The sequence below is a fragment of the Solea solea genome, chromosome 17 (genome assembly GCF_958295425.1).
Source record: "Solea solea chromosome 17, fSolSol10.1, whole genome shotgun sequence".
Classification (NCBI taxonomy): domain Eukaryota; kingdom Metazoa; phylum Chordata; class Actinopteri; order Pleuronectiformes; family Soleidae; genus Solea; species Solea solea.
In genome coordinates, this window is record NC_081150.1 from 951,413 (window position 1) to 976,805 (window position 25,393).

At 41.7% G+C, this 25,393-nt stretch overlaps 1 protein-coding gene across 2 annotated transcripts; it reads left to right on the plus strand.

Moving 5' to 3' along the window:
* Window positions 1–3,323: 3,323 nt before the first annotated feature.
* Window positions 3,324–24,740, plus strand: dse (dermatan sulfate epimerase). Of its 2 annotated transcripts, XM_058613967.1 has the most exons (6): window positions 3,324–3,552; window positions 8,924–9,405; window positions 14,346–14,599; window positions 18,545–18,784; window positions 19,857–20,064; window positions 21,639–24,740. In XM_058613967.1, the coding sequence occupies exons 2-6, from the start codon at window positions 8,969–8,971 to the stop codon at window positions 23,383–23,385; spliced, it is 2,886 nt and encodes a 961-aa protein (XP_058469950.1). In that variant the 5' UTR covers window positions 3,324–3,552; window positions 8,924–8,968; the 3' UTR covers window positions 23,386–24,740. The 2 variants fall into 2 exon arrangements, with proteins under 2 accessions (XP_058469950.1, XP_058469951.1); XM_058613968.1 differs by lacking the exon at window positions 3,324–3,552 and having other exon boundaries at window positions 9,291–9,401.
* The last annotated feature ends 653 nt before the right edge of the window (window positions 24,741–25,393 follow it).

Sequence of the window (25,393 nt, forward strand, 5' to 3'; positions counted from 1 at the left end):
ATGACACTAATCAGTGCCAAGACTGGAAGGTCAAATTTCAAGGTCAAAAATACAACTAGTGCCAAAACCGAAAAGTCTGTTGTCTAATTGCCGTTAATTGAATCAGTCACTTCCACAGGTTTATTTTAAGCCGAGTACTGTAGCTGTGAGCATAACAGAAGTTCTCGTTGATCCCAGTACAATGGCCTTGTTTAGACTTCAGCCCAAATCATATTTTTAAGCATATCCAGATTGAATCTATCTTGATTTTTGACAGCCAAAAAAAAAACACATGAGATCCAAATTTCCAAAGTTGATTCAAACCACATGAGGAGGTGACTTCGAATGTGATTCTGGTCTTATTTTAACAGATCCATTTCAATCTGAACGTCTTGGTCACTCACACACACACATTTACAGGACTCCACTGAATGCTACTCGTTGCACAGCATCTCGGTCGCGGTATCAGAAGTGATACTTCCACTTTAATCAATGTGTCATCTTCCACCGACTCTGTTTGCATTGTGTACCGGCTCCATCGATAACATATGTTCTATTTTTGTTGGATGACGGAACACAATACTTCAATTCGGCAGAATTCAGAGCAGGACATGTAGTGCAACACAGATACAAGATGATCGTCTGCTTTATTTCAGAATAAAAGCCCTCGTGTTGACACCATTTGTTATTTACACACATGCAGTGGAATCCCAGTGGGTTATGCGTCGCTCGAATGACAACAACAACAACGATGTAGATCTAGAGAGACGGAAGTTAATTAGAGGCGCATTAAGCAATAGTTAAGACAATAGTTTAAAAATGTAATAGTTATTTTACTAGATATCCATGTGTGAGATTAGACTAGACAATGTCAATACGGACACACTGATCTGATCTGATCAGATCTGATCACTTGCAATATATAATCCAATTTGGGCTGCAGTCTAAACAAGGCCTAATTCATCTACTGAGAACTAGTTATGTCAGGTCCTAATGACTCACTTTCATATGCAAACAGGTCAAGGCCTAGTGGGAATTATGGTAAATCTCTTTCTTTATGTGTTTTGTGTATAATACAAAGAAGAAAAGATATGACGACATATTTTGGCATCGATTTACATGCAGAATTAGTTTTACTCCATGACGGTTTACATTATTTGGTTTTATTTGTATTCTGTGTCCTTTCATGGAGTTCGGTTAGATGGATTTGCTGAGTAAGTTAAAAATGAATTCTCTACCATGGGTGAACCCAAATGTAAGCTGTAGTTTATGCTACTATAGATCATTCTACAAAATATTGCTTTAACTGAGCAAAGAGAAATCAACAGGACAGTAAATGGTAACCAGCGGTTTATTATTGGAAGTAACTTGAACAGAGTCAGCAGAACAAATTAAAAAATACAAAATCTGAAATACTTCCATGTCATGTATCAAATGCTTTGGGGTCTGTTGGCTTGTTTACTGTGTATTTCATTAGCAATAGGAACATTTAGCAGCCTATTTGGTGAATGGACCCACAACAGAACAGAGTGACGGTTTGGCCTGTTGTGCTTTTACACTGTGATTGTTACGTATTAGATTCTTTGAAATGTTACTGTTGAGATTCTAATAAAAGACAGACCCATCGCACATATGCACAAAACTTAACTGCACAAGACGGTCTCAGATAAGTTCATTCTTAACTGACCAGTGTTACTAATTATTGCATTTGAACAGGTTTTGTTGTTTATCATTCAACATGTTTTGTGGTTGTTTTTCATGTGTTTGACAAAACTGCTACAGTTGTTTAGACAGTTTTTATGCGAGGTCAGGAATTCCGAGTTCCGACTACAAATGGAACGCACCATAAGCATCCCTGAACTACACAGAGATGACACTGGTCTTCTCATTTTGCTCAAATTCTAAATGTGGAATTGTTCTTTTTCGATGGCACCATCTCACAAACAGAGAGAACATATTTTGAAAATGTGCAGTGTACAGCTGTTGGCACAAATGTGAGATGGGTCATCCACCGTGAGTTATGACTTGTGCTGTATGTGTGTGCCGAGTGTTTCATACATACACCTGTCGTGATTGTACTCGACTTTTCTCATCCGACCTTGAAAAATTTGACATGCAAATTTGCCTTATGTTGGATTTATTTGTGGTCTTGAGTCCTTGAAAACACACAGGGAAGGTTCAAGTCTGTGTTCAAGTGTTGAAGTACTGTCAATGAAATAAAACGTATGACGATTTTCCTAAATAAGACCTGTTCTTGTGTTTGATTATATCTAAGAAGGTCGACCGTGTCTCATGACCTGTACTGCCCTGCAAAGACAAACATCACTGTCTAAAAAAACAAATAAACATGACATTGAACCTGTTAAATGAGGGTAAAAACCCTGCATAGTTCTGCTATAACATGGGTGCCATGATAAAAAACGTGACAGGATGCAGCTGTGATGCAGTAGTGACACAAAGGCAACACGTTCTGCATCAGAGTGGAGCCACCGCATTTCCACATGTGCAAATATGCAAACATAAAAGTAATATTCGTGTTTCATTAGCAGTTATTTCTAACCAGGAAATCCACCCAAATTTATGTTTCATTGAGCATGTGTGGGTCCTACAGTACTACATTTCCTCATAATGTATAACCTCTAGCAAATGTCCATGGTTGTCTTCTTTGTTGTCTCTTGACCACATATTGGAATAACTGTTGTGTACATTTTAATATTTAGCACTGAGCACTGACAGAACAATACTGTTATACAACCCTTTTCTTCTACTTTGTTATTAATATATATATATATGTATACATATATATATATATTTATACATATACACCCCTCCTATATACATGTATATATATACATATATATGTATACATATATGCATATTAGCCGTATTGTTGACAGTTTACACACAGAGGGAGGATGTTAATCTGCATTGTCCGTATCAGATAAACTATAAATGATACAAAGTAATCACATGTTGTCACACTGATGATTGCTAATGTTTCCTGAACCTTATTTATCTCTCACTTATTGCTCATTCATAGCATGTAAAGGAAGAAAACAACAACAACATAAACACAGGAGGGGGGGGGGGGGGTGTGGTGTGGTGTGGTGTTGAACAGAAAAAAAGAAACAACCATTATTTTGGAGAAGGTTAGAAGTTTCCGACTTCTTAACATCCTAAGTAAAAGGAATGCAGCATCTGCTTCTAGGGCCCCCTGGGTCCCGCTTTTCTTTTAAAACGCCCCTGCTACAGTTGAGCGAGTGAGGCCCAGTGCACAGAGGGAGGAGGAGGGAGAAGAAGGAGGGAGGGAGGAAGGAGGCCACTTAATTCATTAGGTCTCCTTTAAGCCTCAGTCCCCCTGCCGCCCCTCCTCACTCGCCAGCATGACGCTCCCTCCATACTTTCACATTCTTTCCCTCCTCTCTCTCTAACTTTGCTCCACCAAACTTCTCTAAAAACACAACCACGTTTCTCACTGACGGAGGTGAAGAAGAAGAAGAAGAAGAAGAAGGAGAAGAAGAAGAAGAAATGAGGACGGGGAGCAGGGTTAGCAGAGAGCGCCGCTTCTGACAGGTAAACTATCGCCTTCACGTCCTTTCCCCCCTCCTTCCCTCCTTCCCTCCTTCCTTCCTTGCTCTTTTCGTGGTCGACGTGAACAAGGAGACGTTTGTGCGCAGATTATCTGTCACCGATAAACGTTAACCTGATAAACTGTCGTTGAAAAGTAACACAGACTTCAGAGTGAAGTGGTGAGACAGACGTGAGGAAAGTGAGAGAAAAGAGTGAGAGGTAGTTAATGTCATTTACTGAGGAGGAGGAGGAGGAGGAGGAAGGGCAGAGAGTGATGTATAGAACCTTTACGTCTGTGGTGGAACAGTTGTTCACCATAACTGTTCATTTGTATTTACAGCACAGGAAGTGGCATGGAAACACTTGAGGAGCACATACAAGCTAACGTTTGTAAAACTTACTTTGCTTTATTGTTTTTTTTACAAGAACTAAACAACTGGATTCACTTTATCCAGAAAATATGGGAAACGTGTATGCAGTGAGTTTTTTCCCTCTAAGTATGAAGTATTAAGTGTGACCCACTCTTACACTTGAACAAAAACATGACCCTGGTTCTCTTGAACCTGGAGTTGGAACCCTGAATAATGTTTGAACTGGTTACTTCTGTGAAGAAGGTCTATTACACCAGGTTTATTCAAGTCAGGCTTGAACATTACAGACACATGTTGTATGAGTCAAAGAGCAACTTTCAGTCACATCATTCCAGGGTAATCTGGTGTACCGGTCATATTCCCGGTAGACCACACAGATCTCCCCCCCTCCCTTACCAACAGCCTGAACAACAGCCCATTGGTTGATTTACTATACTGACACTGGACCGGCCCAATCATATCTATTACCGTCGGCGGGGGGGGGGGGACGGGGGGGGGGGGGACACGTAAGGCATGGACAGCAGATCATTCGTTCACTTCCTGTGCTGACACACCAATCATTTCTCTCACTAGTTTGGAACAGACGTAGGGGAAACGTGCTTGTAAAAAAAGAAAATAAATCAATAAAAGAATGCATTACCCGAAGCACAAGGGAGGTGCAGAGAAAAAAAAACCCAAAGTTACTCCAAAATCACAGCCAGCAACACCTGAGTAAGGTAGTAGTTATTGTTAAGGTTAGAGTAAGTCTCCAGGGAATTAGGGTAAATCAATGCAATGTCCTCTGAAGTCATGGAAACCAGTGTGTGTGTGTGTGTGTTAATTCAGTGAATTAAATTTGTGTTTTTGTTGGTAACAACTAGGGCTGTAAAGTCCCGGTCGACTGGTCGATTTATGAGTCGATATGTTCTGGTTCGACTCAAATTCTGATCAGTTGACTTTCTTCCGTGTTAATTTCATACAGTCTATGGTTAATTTTATTTCATCTGGAGGAATGTACCATGTGCTAATGGGGGTGTTTTCAGAGCACCCCTGTACCACAGGTAACAGCAAGTCTTCAGAGAACATCCCCCTTGTTTTCAGTATTTTGGATTAGCCCAACCCACAGTAGACAGAAAGATTAAAGAACATCCGGTGGTTTTATTTAATTTTCAGCAACAGTCAGTCGTCCTCTAACATCCATGTCAAAGACATCGTCAGTGTGGCAACATTTTACAAAAACAGATGCCGATAAAAAAGTCAAACGCAACAGCAACAGTTTTCATATCACAGCTCGACTAAAAACATATCATATTAAACGCTAAGCTAACTTGTCTTCGTTATGTTGCTCCGTCTGTTTTGAGTACGTGATCATATCAGAATTGTCATATTTCAATGTTTAAGTCTAATAATCATTGATTGGTTTTATAACTGCAGACGCACTCGCCCGCCAACAACGCCAGCCATCTGTTTGTGTCTCAGCTGCGAAGCTGAGCTCCTGCGTTCAGTCTCGGAGCACAGAGACAAATCATCTAAATATTACTCAACAGTTGATATTGCGCTGATATCAACGTAGTATAGTATATAGTATATTTTCGGAAATCATGCGCTATGATATCCTCCCCGACTAGTCGATTTTGCGTAGAAATTTCAGGGCTTCAGTCGACCAAGAATTTCTTTGGTTGATTACAGCCCGAGTAGCAACACAGTCTCAAGTTAACTTTGGTTTAGCCCACTGTGATAACATTCACTAGCTGATGTTACATTGTCAGCAGCATGGCTAATCCACAGTTGTTTTGTAGAACATCACTTTAAGTGGAGGAAGGCTTTATCATTATTGTGCCAAACTCTATCGAAAACTTTCCTGCAGCAGCAGCAGCAGCAGCTTTACATTTATAATTCATTTGTACTCACTATTTGCCCTTCAGGTGCTTGTCTGCCATAGTGAGCGGAGAGATGATGAAGGAACATGAGAAACTGCGCAGTACAACATCAAATATGTTGTTTGATGCCACCGGCAGCTTCCTGCATGCTTATTGATACTTCAGTACTTACCGATGAAGATCTAGTACCAATTTAGTACTTGATGTTCTCGATACCTATGCTATGCTGCTTTCCATTTGTAGTCGGAAGTCGGAATTTCCGAGGTCACAAAGAGGGAACGCTGTGATTTTTAACTGGGAAACTTAGAGCAACATACCCCGAGTTCAGGATTCCAAGAACACTGCTACTTTTACCGTTAATAGTACGTCTGTCATATTTGTTTCACGGTAAATCAGTCGAACATTTGGTACTCTTTCATTTTTAACCACAGACATGTTGCTGTGTTCACAAAATAACATGGAGAACATTGACATCGACTGGTAATTCTAACAATGGCTAACCTGAGATATGTTTACCAATTTACTTCACTGCAAAAAAAACATAAAAAAAGGAAAAGGTTGTAAAAGAGAGTTGGACATTTAGTTGTTAGCCTGTTAACAGAATACAGAGGGGTGCAGAAGTCTACTTCTCTCTCGGATCACTTGACGTACGTTATGCTGTAAAGTTATTATGGAATTATTGATTAATTCTGCCACTCTACATTCAAAGCTTTGGTTCAAACAGTCTCGTCAAACATTGTAAATAATTCATCTGTGCTGTGGTGCCATGCCCTCCCTGCATTTTAACTTTCATTCCTGCTCCTGTTGACAGAACTTTAAAATCCTTGCTTGTGAGATACGATTATGGCTATGCTGGCACCAAATATTCATATTTTACGTTTAAAAACATGCTAAAACGTGGGTGTCAGCATGGACACGAGGAAACAGATATTTGCCAATTGAAAAAAATCTACCCCTGCTCAAGTCTTTGATATCTGAAGAATATGTTCACCACTTTATCTCACTGTTAGACAACTGGAAACTGACTGGAAACCAAAGCCACTCACCCAGGGACACAGAAACTGCTGCCTCAAGTTTCTGTCACTCTATTAATCTGAACAAAGGATTTCTAACTCAGAGGTCGCAAAATACCAAATTTGCATTCAATAATGGAGGCAGCAGTTGATCAACAAGTGCCTCGATGTAAAATCACAGATTTTCCATGGACTTTGGAGAGGGAGCAGTTTAGTAACTAGTCAACATAGTCTGAAAATAGTTAAGTGGGGATAGATTTTATTAGGTGTGCCTTTAGTTAAATGGCTGAAACCTGTTTCTCCTTGAGTCCCTGCTGGCAGTCTTGATATTTGGAATAGCAAATGTTCGTGTCTGGAAGGAGAAGATGTTGACAGTAGGAATCTGAGCCTCAAAATCACCTGCAACCAGGCTCCTGTTGGACAATACCACTAGTCTATCATCTATTTTCCCCTAAATGTGAACATAATTTACAAAATTGGCATCATGATTTATTGAAGAAGACCTAGAACCTAGTGATTGAGACCATTATGTCCTTAAGAAAATATATTACTGATGTTATAAATTCAGTAGCAGTCTCATTTTCCCATAGACTTTCATTCAAATTGACACATTTTTTCAATCAGCAGAGTAGCTATTCACTATCCATATATATGTATATACATATATATATATATATATATATATATATATATACATATACAGTATGTATATACATATATGTATATACTGTATGTGTACACACATGGCCTATGGAGTTACATGGCGATTCCAACTCCTTGTTATTTCCCTTATCTGCTAACTTATTAATTAAGGTTAGGCTAAACTGAATACATAGTGTATAAATTGTCACAAAATATGGAAAACAAATACTAATATGACTCCACAGAGCTCAAGATGGACCCTTGAGACTTTTTAGTGACAGTGAAATCAGTCAGAGAAAACCAACAAATCCTCACATTTGACAAGCAGTACCCAGCTTGTGTTTTTTTTAATTGATAAATGATTAACCAGTTCATGTGTTAGAAACTTTGTCATGGGGTGACTACAAATGACAAATCTGTTGAATGATTTATCATCACACAGCGAGTTTAATTATGTTTCTTGGCTCGTTACACGGTCCCAGCCTCCCTAGGATGATTTGTCTCAACAGTTTGGTCTTTGACCACGCATCGTCATGTTCACCACGCCCGTGAGGTCAAAAATCTCCTGAGTTGCAACATAAGGCAGGTACAGAGCCAATATTTACAATGCGTGTGTTTCCCAAAACACACGCAGGAGAGCACACAGCTCCCGGAATGGGTTCCCGTCTAGACGGCGTTTAAATCACTACCAAATGGTTTTCCACACGGCCTCTGCCAGAAGCTCCACTAAGGTCATGGAATTTACCCTCATGTTCGGAGCAGAGACACTGGGGCCAGCACTTTGGTCTGGAGCTCGTCTCACCAGACCAGAGTAATGTTACTGCAGTAATGGGCCATTTATGACCTGCGGGGTCTGCGTGTCTGGACATCTGGGCGTGCGTGGCTAGACTCGCCTCACAAAAGAAACTCAGAATTAAGTCCTGGGTGGTGAGTACTGGGTAACACAACAGAGGTGCAGGAAGTTAGTGGCCAACAGTTATGATTAGGTTTGAATAATAAATCATATTTAACTCAAAATTATAATTTCCATGCACAGCCAGCATCCAATATGCTGATATATTGGATGTGCATGGCCTGATAACGATACCGATTTATTAAGTATTATCGTGAGATTAACGTTCTTTTTATTGTGTTTTTCTGTTGTTTTTTTTCTGCGATAGATGACGTAACCAGCACGTCAAAACAATTCCCCCAATGTCATTCATTTATCGGATTTCTTATCGGATCGATAAAAAATGACGGCCGATTTTATCGGTCTGATAAATATCGTGCATCCCTATTTTTAAACAATAAAATACAATATTTTTGAACGATTAAATCGATTGTTTTTTTTCTGCCACTTAAAAGGTATTGTCTGATTCCTGAAAAGTGTTGACACAAATCTTAATTCCATAAAAATCAGTATGGAATCATCAGAACTACATCTGTATGTAATTATTCAAGGAATGCTGAACTTTTCTTTTTTCTAAATGATTTTCTTCCCTCTCAGCTGAGCTCCTTTGGTGATGCCACAGACTCCCCCTCTGATGAGACGATGAGAACCTACACTCGTGGGGCACCCACAGTCTTCTTCATAAGTCTCCTGTGGCTCCTACTCGTCCCGGCGGAGGTGGAGGCAGTGGCGGCGACGGAAGGGGACCCCAGCGTGGAAATCCCCTTCATGGGAGGCAACTATGACGGACACCCCATGCTGTACTTCAGTCGTGGGGACGTAGAGGAGCTGCAGTATGCGGCCACGGGGACACACCGGGATATGGCGAGGAGGATCCGCGAGGCCGGGGAAACCATGCTGGAGCACCCAGAGGAGTACCTGCCCCCCTGGAGTCCTGCAGACTTCAGCGCCCGCTGGAACGAGGTGTATGGAAACAACCTGGGAGTGCTGTCCATGTTCTGTCTGCTTTACCCACACAGGGCTGGAGCCCTCGACCTGGCCAAGGACTACATGGAGAGGATGGCGGCTCAGCCTAGTTGGTAGATTTTCTGTCTTTTTTATTATTTATATCTTTTCAGCTTGAGACAATGGCATTTCAGTTTTACAGCTAGCATGTAGTATTACTAAGGTTTGTTTACCTCTCAGTCTTCCACTCCAAACTCTATAGGGAAAACCATCAATTTGAGCTGCTGAATCTACTGCTGCCAATTTCACTAAGTTTGTGTCAGTGAGGCAAACACCAATGTCACAAAGTAAGTCGCTGAAAATGAAATGAATGCTGGAGGCAGCAGCGGATTTTCTGCAGTTTACAAATCGTATCAAACTTCAGTTTCCGGCTGTCCAGTGGTAACATATACATACCAAGATTATGATAGATTTAAACAGATGTAAATAGAGCTGAAACGATTAATCGATTATTAAATTATCGATTCATTCATTTAATTATTAATAAATTAATGAACTATTAACTATTTTGATTATCGATGAAGCGGTTTGAAGCTTTTTTCATTATTAAAACAAGATTTCTGCTTTCAGCTTCTTAAATATGAACATTTTCTTTGTTTCTTTGCTCCATAAAACAACAAAATCATTAAAACTCAATCGTTATGGTTTGTGGACAAAACAAGACATTTGCAGGTTTGGCAAACTCTGACATTTTATGGACCAAGCAATTAATCGATTAATCGTGAAAATAATCGACAGATGTAAATGCAGCATTAGGGTTAGTGGGAGCCTTTTGTTACGTGGTCAGTTTTCCCCGCTGGCAGCCATGGTTTCACTAAGTGTGAACATCCAGTGTCAATACGTCATAAAACCACTTTTCAAAACCTATCACTATGACTTTAAGTGAAAAGATTTTCTCTCCACAGAGAATTTGTCAGTTGAGTTTACAGATATCTCAGATATCACAGATATAAGCCCCCGATGAAAGGAAATTAAATGTTCAGATGTGAGCTGAAAACCAGAGAATGAATTCCACTTTGCTTTAATTTTCTGAATTGTTTAAGCCCAAATCCCAGCAGCTCATCCAATAAACCATGTCCAAATATCTTTTATATGTTTGTAATTTTACACTAGAAAGAAATGTTGGTCAGAAGAGGTTTAAATAAATGTTTAACACAGCTGATTAACAACTGACAATAGAACTAAGATTCCATTACTCTTTTAAAAATGTCAGTGCTGTAAATGTGACTACAGTAAAAATGACCTGTTTTCTACACTTTTAACATTTTATCATTCATATTTTATCACGTTAAGCCAAGTGTTTCCTACACTTAAATGTATGTTTTTGTTAAACAAAAAATATCACAGCAAGAAAAGTGAACAAGTCATCTCACTCCAACAATTCATGGAGCGCAGCGGTAGAGCTGTAATCTGGCTTAAAAATTAAGCCCGACATTGTGATTGACAGCTTTTCAAAAGCACAAACCCGTTTACAGCCTGACATTATTCAAATGTTTATGTTAAAATATTGAATTATTCAGAATGAGTCTTTTATACATTTACATAGACCACATGGAAGTTGGAACAAAGAGATAAAATAAGTCCTGAGTTAACATGGTAACATCTCAGCACTCTAAACAGTCCTAGGAGGAGGAGTGGGTTGGACTCCGGAGAGCTCTGGGTCTCGACTCTCCACATGTGGTGCACCTGCAGCTTACAGAAGAGTGCGGGCATGAGCACGTACGGCATTCCTGTCAGAGTGTGGCAACATTCTCACCTGGTGGAATTCTGGCCAGAGGAATGTTACGATCTTGTGGAGGTCCTGTATTATCATCACTTTACGTGCGACCCAGTCTCTGTGCCGTTTACGCGACAGCCTGCTGAGGGGAGTCCAGGGCATTGGGCTGACGGCGGCGCTTCAGTTTCTCACACCAGAGACACACGCGATTAAGTGTTGAGAGATATCATTCTCAAAACGACCGAAACTCAGACGAGCCACACTGCCGAAAACGTTGCCAGGTGCATCGGCGATATTCTAGGGAGAGTAGAACGTGAGTCAGTGCTCTCCATCACCACGGACAACACGGCTAATTATTTTAACCCCCTCGAGAGGAACCTGCAGGCCACCAGTGTCCCTGCATGGCCCAGTGGACAGAACGTATAACAACCACATGATATTACGTTAAAACATATTCATTTTGGTATTAAAAATTTGAAAATTGAAAATAATAAGGAATGCAATTGGAATGGGATTATAGAGGAAGATTGACAGTCCTGTCTACGAGTGAAATAAAGACACTTTTGTGCTATTGTAGACTTTAACAGGTGAGTCCGTTTTTCTGTGAGAGTGCTTATGCTGGTTCTCGGTGCGGGGGGGCCTTATGAACAATCAGGTACCACATCACCTCTGCATTTAGCTGAACTAGTGAGTTAATCCCCCTCGCCACACCCCAAACCCTTCTAGGCTACAGCAGCTTAATCCTCCTCATTCTGTCCCCCTGCGGCCACTGATCAGAGGGCGGGGGTATTTTCCGGGCGGCTCATTATGTGGTATTACACATTTTTCACAGTATCAGTATGTGTGCCACAGCGCAGAGACGAGAAGCCACTGAGCATGTGTTTTTACATGTTGGCACACTGGCTTTTTTTCCCCCGTTGGTCATTGAGCCTCTGAGGTTAGAGCAGAGTGCAGCGAGCAGAGCGGCTCCAGGAGCTGTGGTACATTCACGCCCTTCAATTATGTCTGCAACAACGCCACCAACCATGTTTCCAGTGGAGAACTTCTACTTTTGTGGCCTTTTACACGGTCTGCAAACACACTGAAGTGAGACTGTGTGTTCTTTGGCTTATTTCAATACACATTTAACAATGTCCGGGCAGTAATTCTCTCACAGTTTTTCACGTTCCGAATGGGTAAACTTAAGCTGTCACTTAACAAGAGGAAACTATTTATTATCTTCATCAAATTAGGTCTTGTGTGACTCCCTCTACCCTTAGACCCTCACATCGAGGGAGGAAAAACTCCACAAAACCCTTGTACAGGGGGAAAAATGGAAGAAACCTCATTATTAAGATTAAGTCATTGTTATTGTATAGCGTTGTTTTAGACGTGGATCATGGCAGAGCTGGCAGAGCCGTTGTCGGAGGAAGTGAGGAAGAGGAAACGACCGTCTGACCTCATACCAGTAAATATCGGTGTGAACCTGCTGTATTTTCTGACATTTTTCCGTGCAACAGTACGACACACACCATCACACACCATCAACATTGATGTTTGTAGTGATCCTTACTTTTTTAAACTTGATACCATTTATTTCGCGTGGGTTCTCTCCGGGTACTCCGGCTTCCTCCCACAGTCCAAAAACATGCAATGTGGGGATAGGTAAATTGGACACTCCAAATTGACCATAGGAGTGAGTGTGAGAGTGAATGGTTGTTTGTCTCTATCTGTGTGTGGCCCTGCGATGGACTGGCGAACTGTCCAGGGTGTACCCCGCCTATCGCCCGATGTAGCTGAGATTGGCACAGCACCCCCCCGCGACCCTCTGGCAGAGGATAAAGCGGTAGATGATGACTGACTGACTGACCATTTATTTCATCAGTCAGATCATCTAAAGCATGGGTGTCAAACTCAAATGACCTGGGGGCCAATGAGCATCTAGTCTGGTCAGGAGGGGGCCGGTCTAGAGAAAAAAAGTGGGGAAAAAAGCTGTTCAGTAGTTTCTCGAGTAATCGTTTGGTCCATAAAATGTCAGAAAACGCTAAAACATGTTGAAACCTGGTAATGATGATGTTCTCAAATGTCTTGTTTTGTCCACACTTTGTTATCTGGAGAAAATATTCACATTTCAGAAGCTGAAACAATCAGAAATCTTGTTTTAGTGATGAAAAAAGCCTCAAACTGTTTCATCCATTATCAAGATAGTTGACAATTAATTGAGTAATCGATTAATAATCGATTCATCGAGTAATTGTTTCAGCTCTAATGTGTACTGCACAATAAAAACATATTTATGATGCACAAAAACAGAGAAATAACAAATAACAACGAGAATAGCTGTAAGTAAACCAGCTTAAATATATGTAATTTAATGTTGAGTGTACTGCATTTAATAAAGCAATAATTACAACTAAGAATGTCTTATTACTATTATAACCTGCCTCAGCACAGTGGTGGAGGGAACGCATGTTTGACACCCTAAACCTAAGTGATGGATTTTAAGAGAGACTGAAGTAAAAGATGCCACCGTAACATTATCATCACACGGGGCAGAGATTTGACTTTATTTTATTTTAGATTTTACTCGTCAAATAAAGCAGTCATTGCCAGAGGCACACGAGACTTATGCTGTGTTCCATTTGTAGTCAGAACACAGATTTACTACTCGGAAACTCAGGGAAACCTCACGTACCGCGAGTTACAACATACTATTTAACTGAAGATGAATTGGATGAATTGGTTCATTTCTAATTTTAAATATCAATTCAATATTTGAATCTTACCTCTAACCCTGAATATTTTCAACTCTTACTTTGGTTAACATTTCTCGAGGTGTTTGAACTCTTACAAACAAAACATGACGCCTTAGAGGACAGAGAGTAAACCAATGTTCCACTTTTCCATAAACCTCTTGCTTCAGTGAACAGCATCTAAACTGGAGATGAGATCATGAAATCATGACAGTTTAAACCACAGCGCTGGCTTTTGTCACATCTGAGGTCCATTGCTGTTTAATTAGGCTCCTAAAATTCTTTGAGGTCAGAAATCTTAACACCGTGGAGCTCGTGAACTGGGCGAGAACCTGCGAATGCTGCACTTCTCGTCTCTTCACACGTTTTCTTAATCGGTGCAGCTGTGTGTTGCTGTGTAAAAATACTACTTAGCGCCTTTATTTTTGCTTTCACGGTGCATAGCTGTGTTACAGCTGTGTTAAAGTGTGATTAAATTGTTTTAAGAGTGAACATTTGACACCTGTGTTGTTTTGAAAGCTCCCCGTGCCTTCAGGCTTGTGTTATGGTGTTGTGTGTTGTGCAGGCTGGTCAAAGACGCTCCCTGGGATGAGGTTCCGTTGGCGCACTCTCTGGTCGGCTTTGCCACCGCCTACGACTTCCTGTACGAGTACTTGAACAAGGGTCAGCAGGAGCGCTTCCTGCAGGTGATCGGCAACGCTTCGCGCCTCATGTACGAGAAGTCGTACGTGCGAGGTTGGGGGTTCCAGTACCTGCACAACCACCAGCCCACCAACTGTGTGGCTCTGCTCACAGGAAGCCTGGTGTACATGACACAAGGTTAGTCATCCATCCACACACAGTGTGAACTCATACTAATATCTATGTAAAGGTATCGGCCCAGTGATGACATTTAGGGCTGTAACGATTCATCTCTTCATGGATTAGGAATTTTCAACTTCTATTATTATTAATAATTAATTAATATTGTGAATATTGTTTTGGTTTCTTTGCTCGATAATACAAACAAATCATTCAAACTGAGTAATAGCGCGACAATTGAGAAATTTACCGCTTTGAGGTTTAAAAGACACTTGCTGACATTTTTCAACATTTTATGGACCAAACGATTACTCAATTAATCGCAAAGATAATCAACAGATTATGGAAATAATCATTACTCGAAGCCCTAATGACAGTGAAAGAAAACTCCTTCGTTGTTGCTTGGTGTGTCTACACTCATCAAAGATCCTATAAGGAAAGACCCATCACTCTGTAAACATGTGTACTGGCAAATACTTTTTATTATAGTACAATAATAATGGGGATAAATAAAACTGGATCTTGATCCTGCAACCTGCAAGATGAGAATACAGAGAGAGAGGGAGGGAAGGAAGGAAAGACACGATTGCTGTATGTAGAATCCTGGATGTTCTCTGTATGGCAGTTGGAAAAGGCACTTTCAAAATAAAGGGGCAGACATTATTTTAGGATGTCGTGATTATATTATACTTTTATTAGGTGAGTCTATAGAAATCTGTTATTTCTTGTGTCCCTGCTTTGTTAAGATGTGTTTCTTATTTTCTCTAGCATTTCCTTTGTGGTACTTGCTGACCTGCTTATTCTTTCCTACGAGTTCTAGCTGCGCAGTGTGTTTTCACTCACAAGGGTTTTATTTGTGGCACAAACGATGCCAGCGCTGATGTGAACCAAATGACAGCTGGCTTTCTGAGAGTCGCTGTGGTCACAGTGGTTTTATGAGAAGTGCAACAACAGGCACGAAGCAGGGTGAACACTCTGGAGCGTTCAAGCCTGACCTCTTTTTTGTTGGCTTAGGTGGAGTCCAGGAAAAAAAGTGACTTTACCTGGATAAATATTTGTTTATTTGTGCTTTACAGGCGATATCATGCAGAGTTGATGGTTTTATTTGCAGCATGGGTGAGAAAATAGCTTCTTTATAGATTGCTAACACATGGTGTATTTGTGGCTGTTTTATTCCGCAGCCATAATCAGGCACATCACATCTGTAACTGTGCATATCCTCTCTAAGTGTTCTGTAAATCAGGTTCCTCATCTTTAACCAGAAGTTGATCATTTCCCATCATCTTGTGCCCTGAAATAACATTCTGTGCCACTGATAGAAGCCCATGTTAACATTGTCGTTGTGATATCAAAAGAAGACAAGCTTGCAGCAGCAGCAGCAGCAGCTTGCATTCCTCCTGCAGGTGTTTTCTTGTTGCTGCAAGTAAGCAGCAGCTCAATGCATTGTTCATGTGCAGTGGACCTGTCAGTCATGTCACCGTGAAATGTGTCAGAATAACAAGATTGAAGTTGAAGATTGAATGACTTTATCCCTCCCCCAGGGGGGAAACACACACATTCACAACAGCTCAGTTAAAGAAATGAGAATAGAATAAAATAAAATACAATATAGTAAAAAACATTACAAAAAAAAATTAAAATTACACCCTAATATAGAGTAAGTAATAAAAATAGAGATAAACAAACAAGTAGAAGGTCCAGCATGCAACATTCCGCCTCATCCCACATCAGGATGAGGCTTTTTTAATACATTAATACCAATAGTGACAGTACGGGACTTTTGACTTGATGTGTTTTCATGTGATTGAAGTCCACAAAGCCATAAAAATGTCATTCTTCACATAATGTTTTAACATGTGAGGAAGGCAGGCCCTTTACTTTTGGGCAGTTGTCGTTAAGGGGAAACTTTTTAAGTGATTGAAATGTTTGACATAGATAGAAAACCTTCACATTGTCTTTTAGTAGAAACTTCTGCAGACACTGATGAAAACCATCTCTGCATCGCTGACTGAGTGTGGCTGATTTATTGACATCTAGGAAGAGAACATGTTGCTCTGAAGCATGGCCGTGCACAGTGTGTGCACTTGCCGAACCTCTGTTTGTGTAAATGTGGTCTATGTGAAAGAGTTCCTGTTCACTGGTAAATACCCCGCACTGTGTCGGGACAGTTCCAGTGAGCGGACCCACGTCTGCACCCCCCGCAGCCAGCCGGGTTAGTGCAGATGGCCCTCAGGATTCCTCAAAGAACTGTGGCCCGAGTGTTTATGTGGTCGCTTGTTGTCGTCGTAAATGCTGTGTGTGTGTGTGTGAGTGAGAGTATACATGATGTAGTGTCCCACAGTGGTGTCATGCTTTCCACAGCCACAGCTAAATGTTGCATGTGGAAGGTTTTTGAAGTAACACACCAAGAGGACCGTGTTTGCTTCAGTGCTGTTTTCCATTCATTCGAGTGGTGACATAACACACACACACACACACACACACACACACACACACACACACACACAGACACAGCAATCACTCACAAGTCCTGCTGTGAACAAATGCTATTTCCATTCATGTAAGCACTTCCACTGCCCCTGCATTCAAAGAGGATTACTGCTCGTCCTGTTTGTGTAAATCACTAACTGTGTTATTGAACATGTTATTGAACATGTTATTGAACATGTTATTGAACATGTTATTGAACATGTTAGCAGCTTTTCAGTTGGGGATTATCATAAAAGTAGCACCTCTATGGTTGAACAGGGTTCTGAGCACGCACACGCTGGAGCTCCTATTCAAAAACAAGGAAACCAGCACCACTAGTGCTAGTGGTTAACCTTTAACAGACATTTTTGCCCATAATATGTAGATGCAAGATGGTTTTTTTACACATACATTCTTAAAGGGGCTATGTGTAATAATATGTGTATTATTTCATGTGTAAAACTCCTGTATGTTATGGTTATAATTAACAGATACAGTCATCTACAGTATTTCCTCAAGGATTTTTTTAGTGATCATTTTTGACCATAAACATACAAATGTGGAGACTTTTGTCCATTTTAATGACAACAATCCATCATAAACACAGATGAATTAAGGGTCAGAAAATGAAGAATTCACTCTTGTGGTCAGACCTGACCCCTTTCTGCATGCTGCCTCTGACGCTTATCCCCGTCGCCATCACTGACATTCTTCGTTTGTTCATAAATAATCAAAACTACTACGCCTCCTCGCCTGCCTGCTCTCGGGTTCCTACTGATCCATCACAGACTGGAAACTGTGCAGCAGATGTTGTTCGTCAATGTGTGACAAAAAAAAAATATCTATAAAAGCAACGACTAAAAGTTGTGAGAAAACTTCTTTTCAATCAGAAATAGACAAATGTGTTTATGAACACATGAACATGAACATGAAGATACAGATACACAGCCAAACCACACTTACATGAACCAAAAGAAAAAATCCTCCCCATTGACGGAACAAACCAAAACCTAAAAGACCAGAAAGTCCCAGAATTAAAAAAGGCCTTAATGTACAAAACTGCAAAGAATGACATAAAAGTATAATGTGAATAAACATCGTAGTATTGTAATATAAAGTTTGTTAATTGGAGGACAATACATTGTTATTTATAAAATATCTGCGTTAAAAACTACCACTGTCTCAAGAGCAGCTTCAGTTTACTATGAACTCAATACTGCGTCACTGTAAAGAAACGTGACGCTTCATATTACTGAGTGACGTTTAGAGAGAGTCTGTAAATATCTGAAAATATCGCTTCGTTTATCAGATGGAGGGAAAAAATATCAATTATCAATAACTCTCTGTCTGTTTGACTTCCATAGAAAACTGAAATGAATTTCATATCCAGTCAAAATATGAAGTACAATAGGACGTGAATATGCAGAACCAGCACAAACAATGGAGGAATTTTATTATATTATATATATTATATATTATATATATGTGTTCCAGGTTACCTTCAGGAGGCCTACCTGTGGACTAAGCAGGTGTTGTCAATCATGGAGAAGTCCATGGTCCTCCTGCAGGATGTGACGGACGGCTCCCTGTATGAGGGCGTGGCCTACGGGACTTACACCACCCGCTCTCTGTTCCAGTACATGTTCCTGGTGCAGCGCCACTTTGCCATCAGCCACTTCGATCACCCCTGGCTCCTCAAACACTTTGCCTTCCTCTACAGGACAATCCTGCCTGGTAACTGTCACCTTGTTTGTCTACTTTGTTTGTCTACTTTGTTTGTCCACTTTGTTTGTCTACTTTGTTTATGTACTTTGTTTGTCTACTTTGTTTGTGTACTTTGTTTGTCTTCTTTGTTTTGTGTACTTTGTTTGTGTACTTTGTTTGTGTACTTTGCTAAATTGGAGCTTGTTCAGACCTGGCGTTAACATGTTAGTTAGAGGTCTGAATCCTTCCAGAAAGCAATTTTCAGGTTGTTGCTGATGTTTTTTTTATTAATCAGTGCACATATGTCACTGTAATGATGGTAAGTTGCTTTCATCAGCAGCTTAAACGCGTCGTTTTTTGTTAGTTGTATGTGATGTCACCGTTTCTGACGTAGACAAAGAAGACACAATGGTCTGCTGTTGTGGTGCAGACATCATGTTAGCTTTAAAGGGAGGACCACCGGCACATACACTGTAAAGTCTTACGTTGTGTGTTCTCCAGGGGATGGAAACAGAGATTAGTGGTGTTACTGAACTCTGAACTTCATGCAGCCAAAGCCGTCTTCAGAGTTTGTTTTTTTCTCTCTCTCGACTCACTCGTGTCACTCGTCACTCGTGGGCACGTTGGTCTTCGTGGCTGCAGCACTGAAACATGACCACACATGTCTGCCTCCCCCTGCTTCTCTTATGCTGTGTGGATATTTCCAGCCACATGATTGGTTGAAAGCACTGTGCTACAGCTGCAACAGCCCCCCGTCAACCGTTTCTGTGTTGAATTCAAATGCCACTGCATTTAGACACCACCTCTAACTACACCAGCCAGGACAGCCTCAGACCCAGGGCCACGGTAGCAGCTTTCACCCTCCACCAGACAGGAAGACAAGGACCAAGGCTTATCCTCGATGGCCTCCTCAGCAGCCTGAATGATGGCTGACACCTCACTGGCTGTGTGTTTCCATGGTTATATGTATATACAGTATGCAGCTGGCACACAATGCTTTCAAATCAGGTTTCTCTTGGTGATACAATATGATTTCTTCATGATGTACAGTAACTGTGCCCAGCCTGAGCCTGCACTGAAGCTACCCACTGTGTCTCACCAGGATTCCAGCGGACCGTAGCCATTGCAGATTCCAACTACAACTGGTTCTACGGGCCAGAGAGCCAGCTGGTTTTCTTGGACCGCTACGTGTTGCGGAATGGCAGTGGAAACTGGCTGGCAGATGTGATTCATCAAAACAGGGTGATGGAAGGGCCAGGGCAGGCTGGGAAAGGCCAACGCTGGTGTACTCTCCACACAGAATTCATCTGGTAAGATGACCCAAAAACTATCTACTGGTGATGTGCAGTACTTTGTAGTTATATATCAAAGTCCAGATTTCTTTTTTTCTTATCATAACCACTGTAATGTTCTAACAAATAAAGAAAGACCTGTACATTTAGTGTAGGAATGAGCTTGAGTTTGAATATTCAGCATCTTTACTTGTCAGATACAAGACAAACATGATATTCAGTTTAAAAAGCCTACATATCACATAAGTGCTTCACAAGGAACAGGCTGTAAACCAGAGGTCTCAAACACGCGGCCCGTGGGCCACGTGTGGCACCCCTGTGACATTAAATGATGTAGAAGTTTGTCTGGTGTCTACATTAGAGCTGAAACAATTAACCGATGAATCGATTATTAATCGACAACTATTTTGGTAACCGATTAATCGGTTTGAAGCTTTTTTCATGATTAAAACAAGATTTCTGATTGTTCTTAAATATGAATATTTTCTTCATTTCTTTGCTCTGGATAAAAAATAATTCATTAAAAACCTCATTTTGGTTTGTGGACAAAACAAGACATTTGAGAACATATGAAAATAATCGTTAGTTGCAGCTCTAGTCTACATGTTCTGTCTGTGTCTATCATTCATAGATTCATTGTGAATCACAAATATTCTGTATGAGCTATTTGTCGCTTCACTTTTATTTTGAAATGCTGTGCAATGTCATCATGGATATTTTTATTGTGGTGTCATGATCGAATGTCAAGTGTGTGTTTTTTTCACTTGTCTCACCCCCTCATGACCAGACCTCAAGTTCATTGGCCCCTGTGTCACTTGGGTTTGAGGCCCCTGCTGTAAACCAGAATGTCACTGAGGAGTGAATGAATACTCTAGTTTTGTAGGTTTATACTGTTCTTTGATTTGATATTGGTATGGAACAGGAAAAAGAGTTCATGTTGCATGTTGGGAGGTTACGTGAAGAAGTATTGAACCTGAACTGGAGCAGTAACCTGAACAAGGGTAACACAACCCCCGAGTGAGGGAGGGGAAGAGGGAGGGAGAGTGGTCGAGGGGTTTAGCTACACTTAGTTTCCCTGACATAGCCACTACTTGTGTTCCTTTTGTAAAAGAGCATGCGTACACACATACTTTAGAAATATAGAAATATGATACAATATAAAACTGATTATCATTTAAAAATAGGCATGTTTTCCTGTTACTGTGAGCAGAGTGTTCTGTGCGCAGCTGCCTGGCAGTACAGGGAGAGAGGCAGAATCTCAGAGAACACATCGTCTTCTCCCGACTACCCATCTGCTCGTAAAGTGAGAAAATATGTACAAAACACTTGAGGTTGTGCAGAATCAAATCATAAATTGAATTGTCGGACAGCTTAGCCTCACAAGCTGAGCCAACAGGAGATCCAAGATATGCACTCGCGGTGTTTTCGGGTACCACCAGGAAACCAACTTGTCTGCTCGGTCAACAGCAGCTGACGGAGCTAAAAGGCGACGCCTCGTCACAGCTAAAGTCTTTCAGTCGTTTGTGTTTTTCAATCTAATGCACGTACAAGTGTCTTATTCTTCTGATATTGAGCTTTGTTGTCTTCTGCAGGTATGACCCGAGCCTGATCGCCAAGGCCCCATCTGATTATGGAACATCCCGACTCCACCACTTTGAGGACTGGGGTGTGGTCACGTACGGCAGTGCTTTACCCGCAGACACCAATCACACCTTTGTCTCCTTCAAGTCCGGGAAGCTGGGAGGACGTGCCATCTTTGACATCGTCCACAGGAGCAAGTACAAAGAGTGGATCAAAGGGTGGAGGAACTTCAACGCTGGCCACGAGCACCCAGATCAGAACTCTTTCACTTTTGTGCCTAATGGCTTCCCATTCATCACCGAGGCACTCTATGGACCCAAGTATACTTTGTTGAACAATGCAGTCTTATTTGGCTCGGAAGTCTCAGGGAGTTGCTTTAAGCCGTGGGCCGGACAGGTGACGGAGGCATGTGACTCCAAGTGGTTGAAGTACAAGGTGGGGCTGGCAGCCGATGCCCAAGGCAGAGTAGAGGCCGCCATGGAAAGACAGGGAATGGTCTTTATCCGAGGCGAGGCGCATTCTGCTTACAATCCAGAGCTGAAGATCAGGAACTTTCAGAGGAACCTGCTCCTTCTTCACCCACAGCTCCTGCTTCTGGTGGATCACATCCACCTGGAGCCTGACAGCCCAACCAGGGCCATGAGCGCCTTCTTTCACAACACAGAGGTGCCATTCCAGAGCACAAAGATAGATGGCGTTCACGGAGCATTTGTGTCACATGGTGAGGACAAGTATAAGATGTTCTGGATGGATGACACTGGCTTCAGTAACAAAGGAGTTACAGGTTACTGGAATTACCCGCGAGGGTACCCATATAACGGCTCTAACTATGTGAACATCACAATGCCGTTGAGATATCCTCATACAAGGGTGGCCTACATTTTTTATGGACCAGGGGTGGACGTTCAGAGCTTCAGCCTGCGTGGTGACAATCAGAGAGTGGATATTTACCTTGCTACCAAGGATCACACTTACACCATCTACCTGCTGACAGGCGAGGTCACGAGTAAGCCTCTGTTTGCCATGGTACTGCTGGACCACAAGAAGATTGTATTTGAGAAGGAGGCCGCTGCTGTGGACAGCTCGCCAGAGGAAGTGGAGGAGTACGTCAACGTCATGGAGGACAACCTCCAGCATGTCAAGCCTGTCTTCCAGCAGATGGAGAGACACATCCTGGGAAGGGTCCTCAACACTGCCAGCTTCAGAAAGACTGCCGAGCGCCTGCTCCAGTTCTCTGACAAAAGGAAGACCGAGGAGGTCATTGAGAAGATGTTCGCTATGTCCAAGAAGCAGGGCAAGGGTAAAGGGGGGAAGAAAGTGAGCATTGGAGACAAACTTTCTGAGAGTCTGCCTGACATTTTTGCACAGATTGAAATCAATGAGAAGAAGGAGAGACAGAAGACATCGAAGCGTATTTATGAGGACAGTCCAGACGAGGGCGACGCAGAGTCACGGGCCTTCATAGATTACACAGACAGTCGCAAGAACAGAAGAGGCGGCTTTGTCAAAGGCCGTAAATTCAAAGAGGTCCACATGGTGGCCACGGCGGGGAGCGAGAGTCTCCTCAGCACAGCCTCCTACATCAGACTCTTCCTCCTGCTCAACACTGCTACCTTCTTCTTCCTGCTGGCTGTGTTACTGACGCGCTTTCAGAAAGGGCGGAGCTTGCACACACAGCGGTGTTTCTACACCATCCTTCTGATTGACTGCTTCATCTTACTGTACCTCTACTCTTCCTGCTCTCACACACAGTGCTAACATCATGATCCAGACTGCTGCGTTTTTCTTACCATTGCATAAGCTCAGCATTTTAGTCTGGACAAGCAGAAATGGAGACATGTGGATACAATGATGTTAACAAATAGTGCTGTTGTGTCCTCATTACTAGCCGGACTAACATCAGACTGTATCTGAATCTCATTTGAGATTGAGTATGAGTCGGGAAAGGGAGGAAACACCTTCCACGTCGTCGTGAGCAACAGACATAATCCCTCTGTATGCAACTGGATGGACCTACAACCAATCAGACCAATGATCCGGATGCAGAGCGGCAGAAAGCGCGTCAACGTGCTTGTTGTAGTTTCCTCGAAGCAATGGCTATCTTGTGATGGCGTCTAACGGCTTCTGCCCAGGGGAGCTCCGTGGAGCAAGTCGCTTTCGAGAGACACGTGTACAAAAGCTGCTAGACAGCAATTCTCTGTCATAGTCGTGTTAAGCCTGCCTCTAGGATGTCAGGGGGAAAGAAGCGATTCTGTAGTTGGCCAAAACGGCGTCCTCGCCAGACATGTCTGCAGAGCAAAATCAAATCCCTGCCAGACTCGGCGGGACTCACCCAGGCTACCTCATGGCACCAAATCAACATTTTATTGCCTTAACCGTGTACAGTATATGTTGCTTGAATGATTGCCTACACACCTGAATATGAAAAGAGCCGATTTTCCAATATTCCGATTTCAGAAAGGTGCTACGCCCTGGAGTTGACTTAAAGACTTTTGCCGACTCACCCTGCCCAAACTCGTACTATATCATTTAGATGCTTCAACTCCATTGCGGAGACAAGTCTGCATTTCTCCGGTCTCGTCCTGCTCACAACTCCCCGGCATTGCAACTTGACCTCGCTTAAAAAAAGTCCTCATCATTATCCTCTTCCTGAGAAATATCACTGAACTTCCTCTCCAGAGAGTAGACGTCGTCCAGCAACAAAGGTCTTTGGTTTGAATCCTCAAAACATGTGCTCGGTCAGGCTAATGCTCCTGACTGACCTTCAATCTGGAGTTTGTCCCCTTTTATGACGTTTCCTAGTTGAAGATGGGTAAAATGTTAAGGACAAATTTCCCCATGGGGATTAACAAAGTAACAATTTTTACGCTGTGTCAAAGCTGGAATTCCGATTCATTGCTATTGGCTACTCCAAAGGCCAGTCAAAGTGGAGCTTCCCTTGCAGCTCATTTCCACTGAAAAGTCTCTGCTCTTACGGCTCCTTCTCTTTGAATGGGACAATGCAGCCAATCAGATCATGTGATGCAGATATTCCAACACAAGCACTAGCCAATCGACTCAAAAATCTAAATACTACACCATCCAAACCCAGTTTTAACTATCTGTGCATTTTAAGCTGAAATGATCAACTGGATTCTGATTGTTTTTTAGTATTATTATGGATGTAGTCACAGATTGAATGTCCACACTCTGAGCAGCCGAGTGCTTGGGCAACAAACTCAAGACATTTCAAGAAAACAAAAACAACAACAAATTTGTAATATCAGAAAAGTTGTCGTTCTTCCTCATTTTGCCATTTTGAAATCATATTATTATCTTTTTATGGTCGATCAGTGACTCAAAGTATTCTTCAGCACTTGTCAGATCTACATAATAGATAAAGAAGCAGATTCCCAACAGGAAGTGAAGATGAAACCATGTCACCTCTGATGTAATAAGCTTCTGTGGAGCTTTAGAAGCGATCTGTGTGTGAAGTTTGTTCTTCTCGAGGTAAGCCACTATGACACAGTCGCCTCCGCTGTACTTCACAGTTGTCCTGTCTACTACAGTTCACAGAAATACAATGAAATGTATATAAAGTATATATATGTGAAAGCAAGATATATTTTTATGGTTTTTTTTTTCTTTTTTTTTTTACAATTTGTAAATAAAAAAATTGCCACATGCAGAGGTGAGTGTCCGCTGTGTGTTTACTGTAATATGGAGCTGCAGCACTTCACCCCCACATGTGTCTGTGATGGCAGTGTGATGAGTGTTTGAGACACAG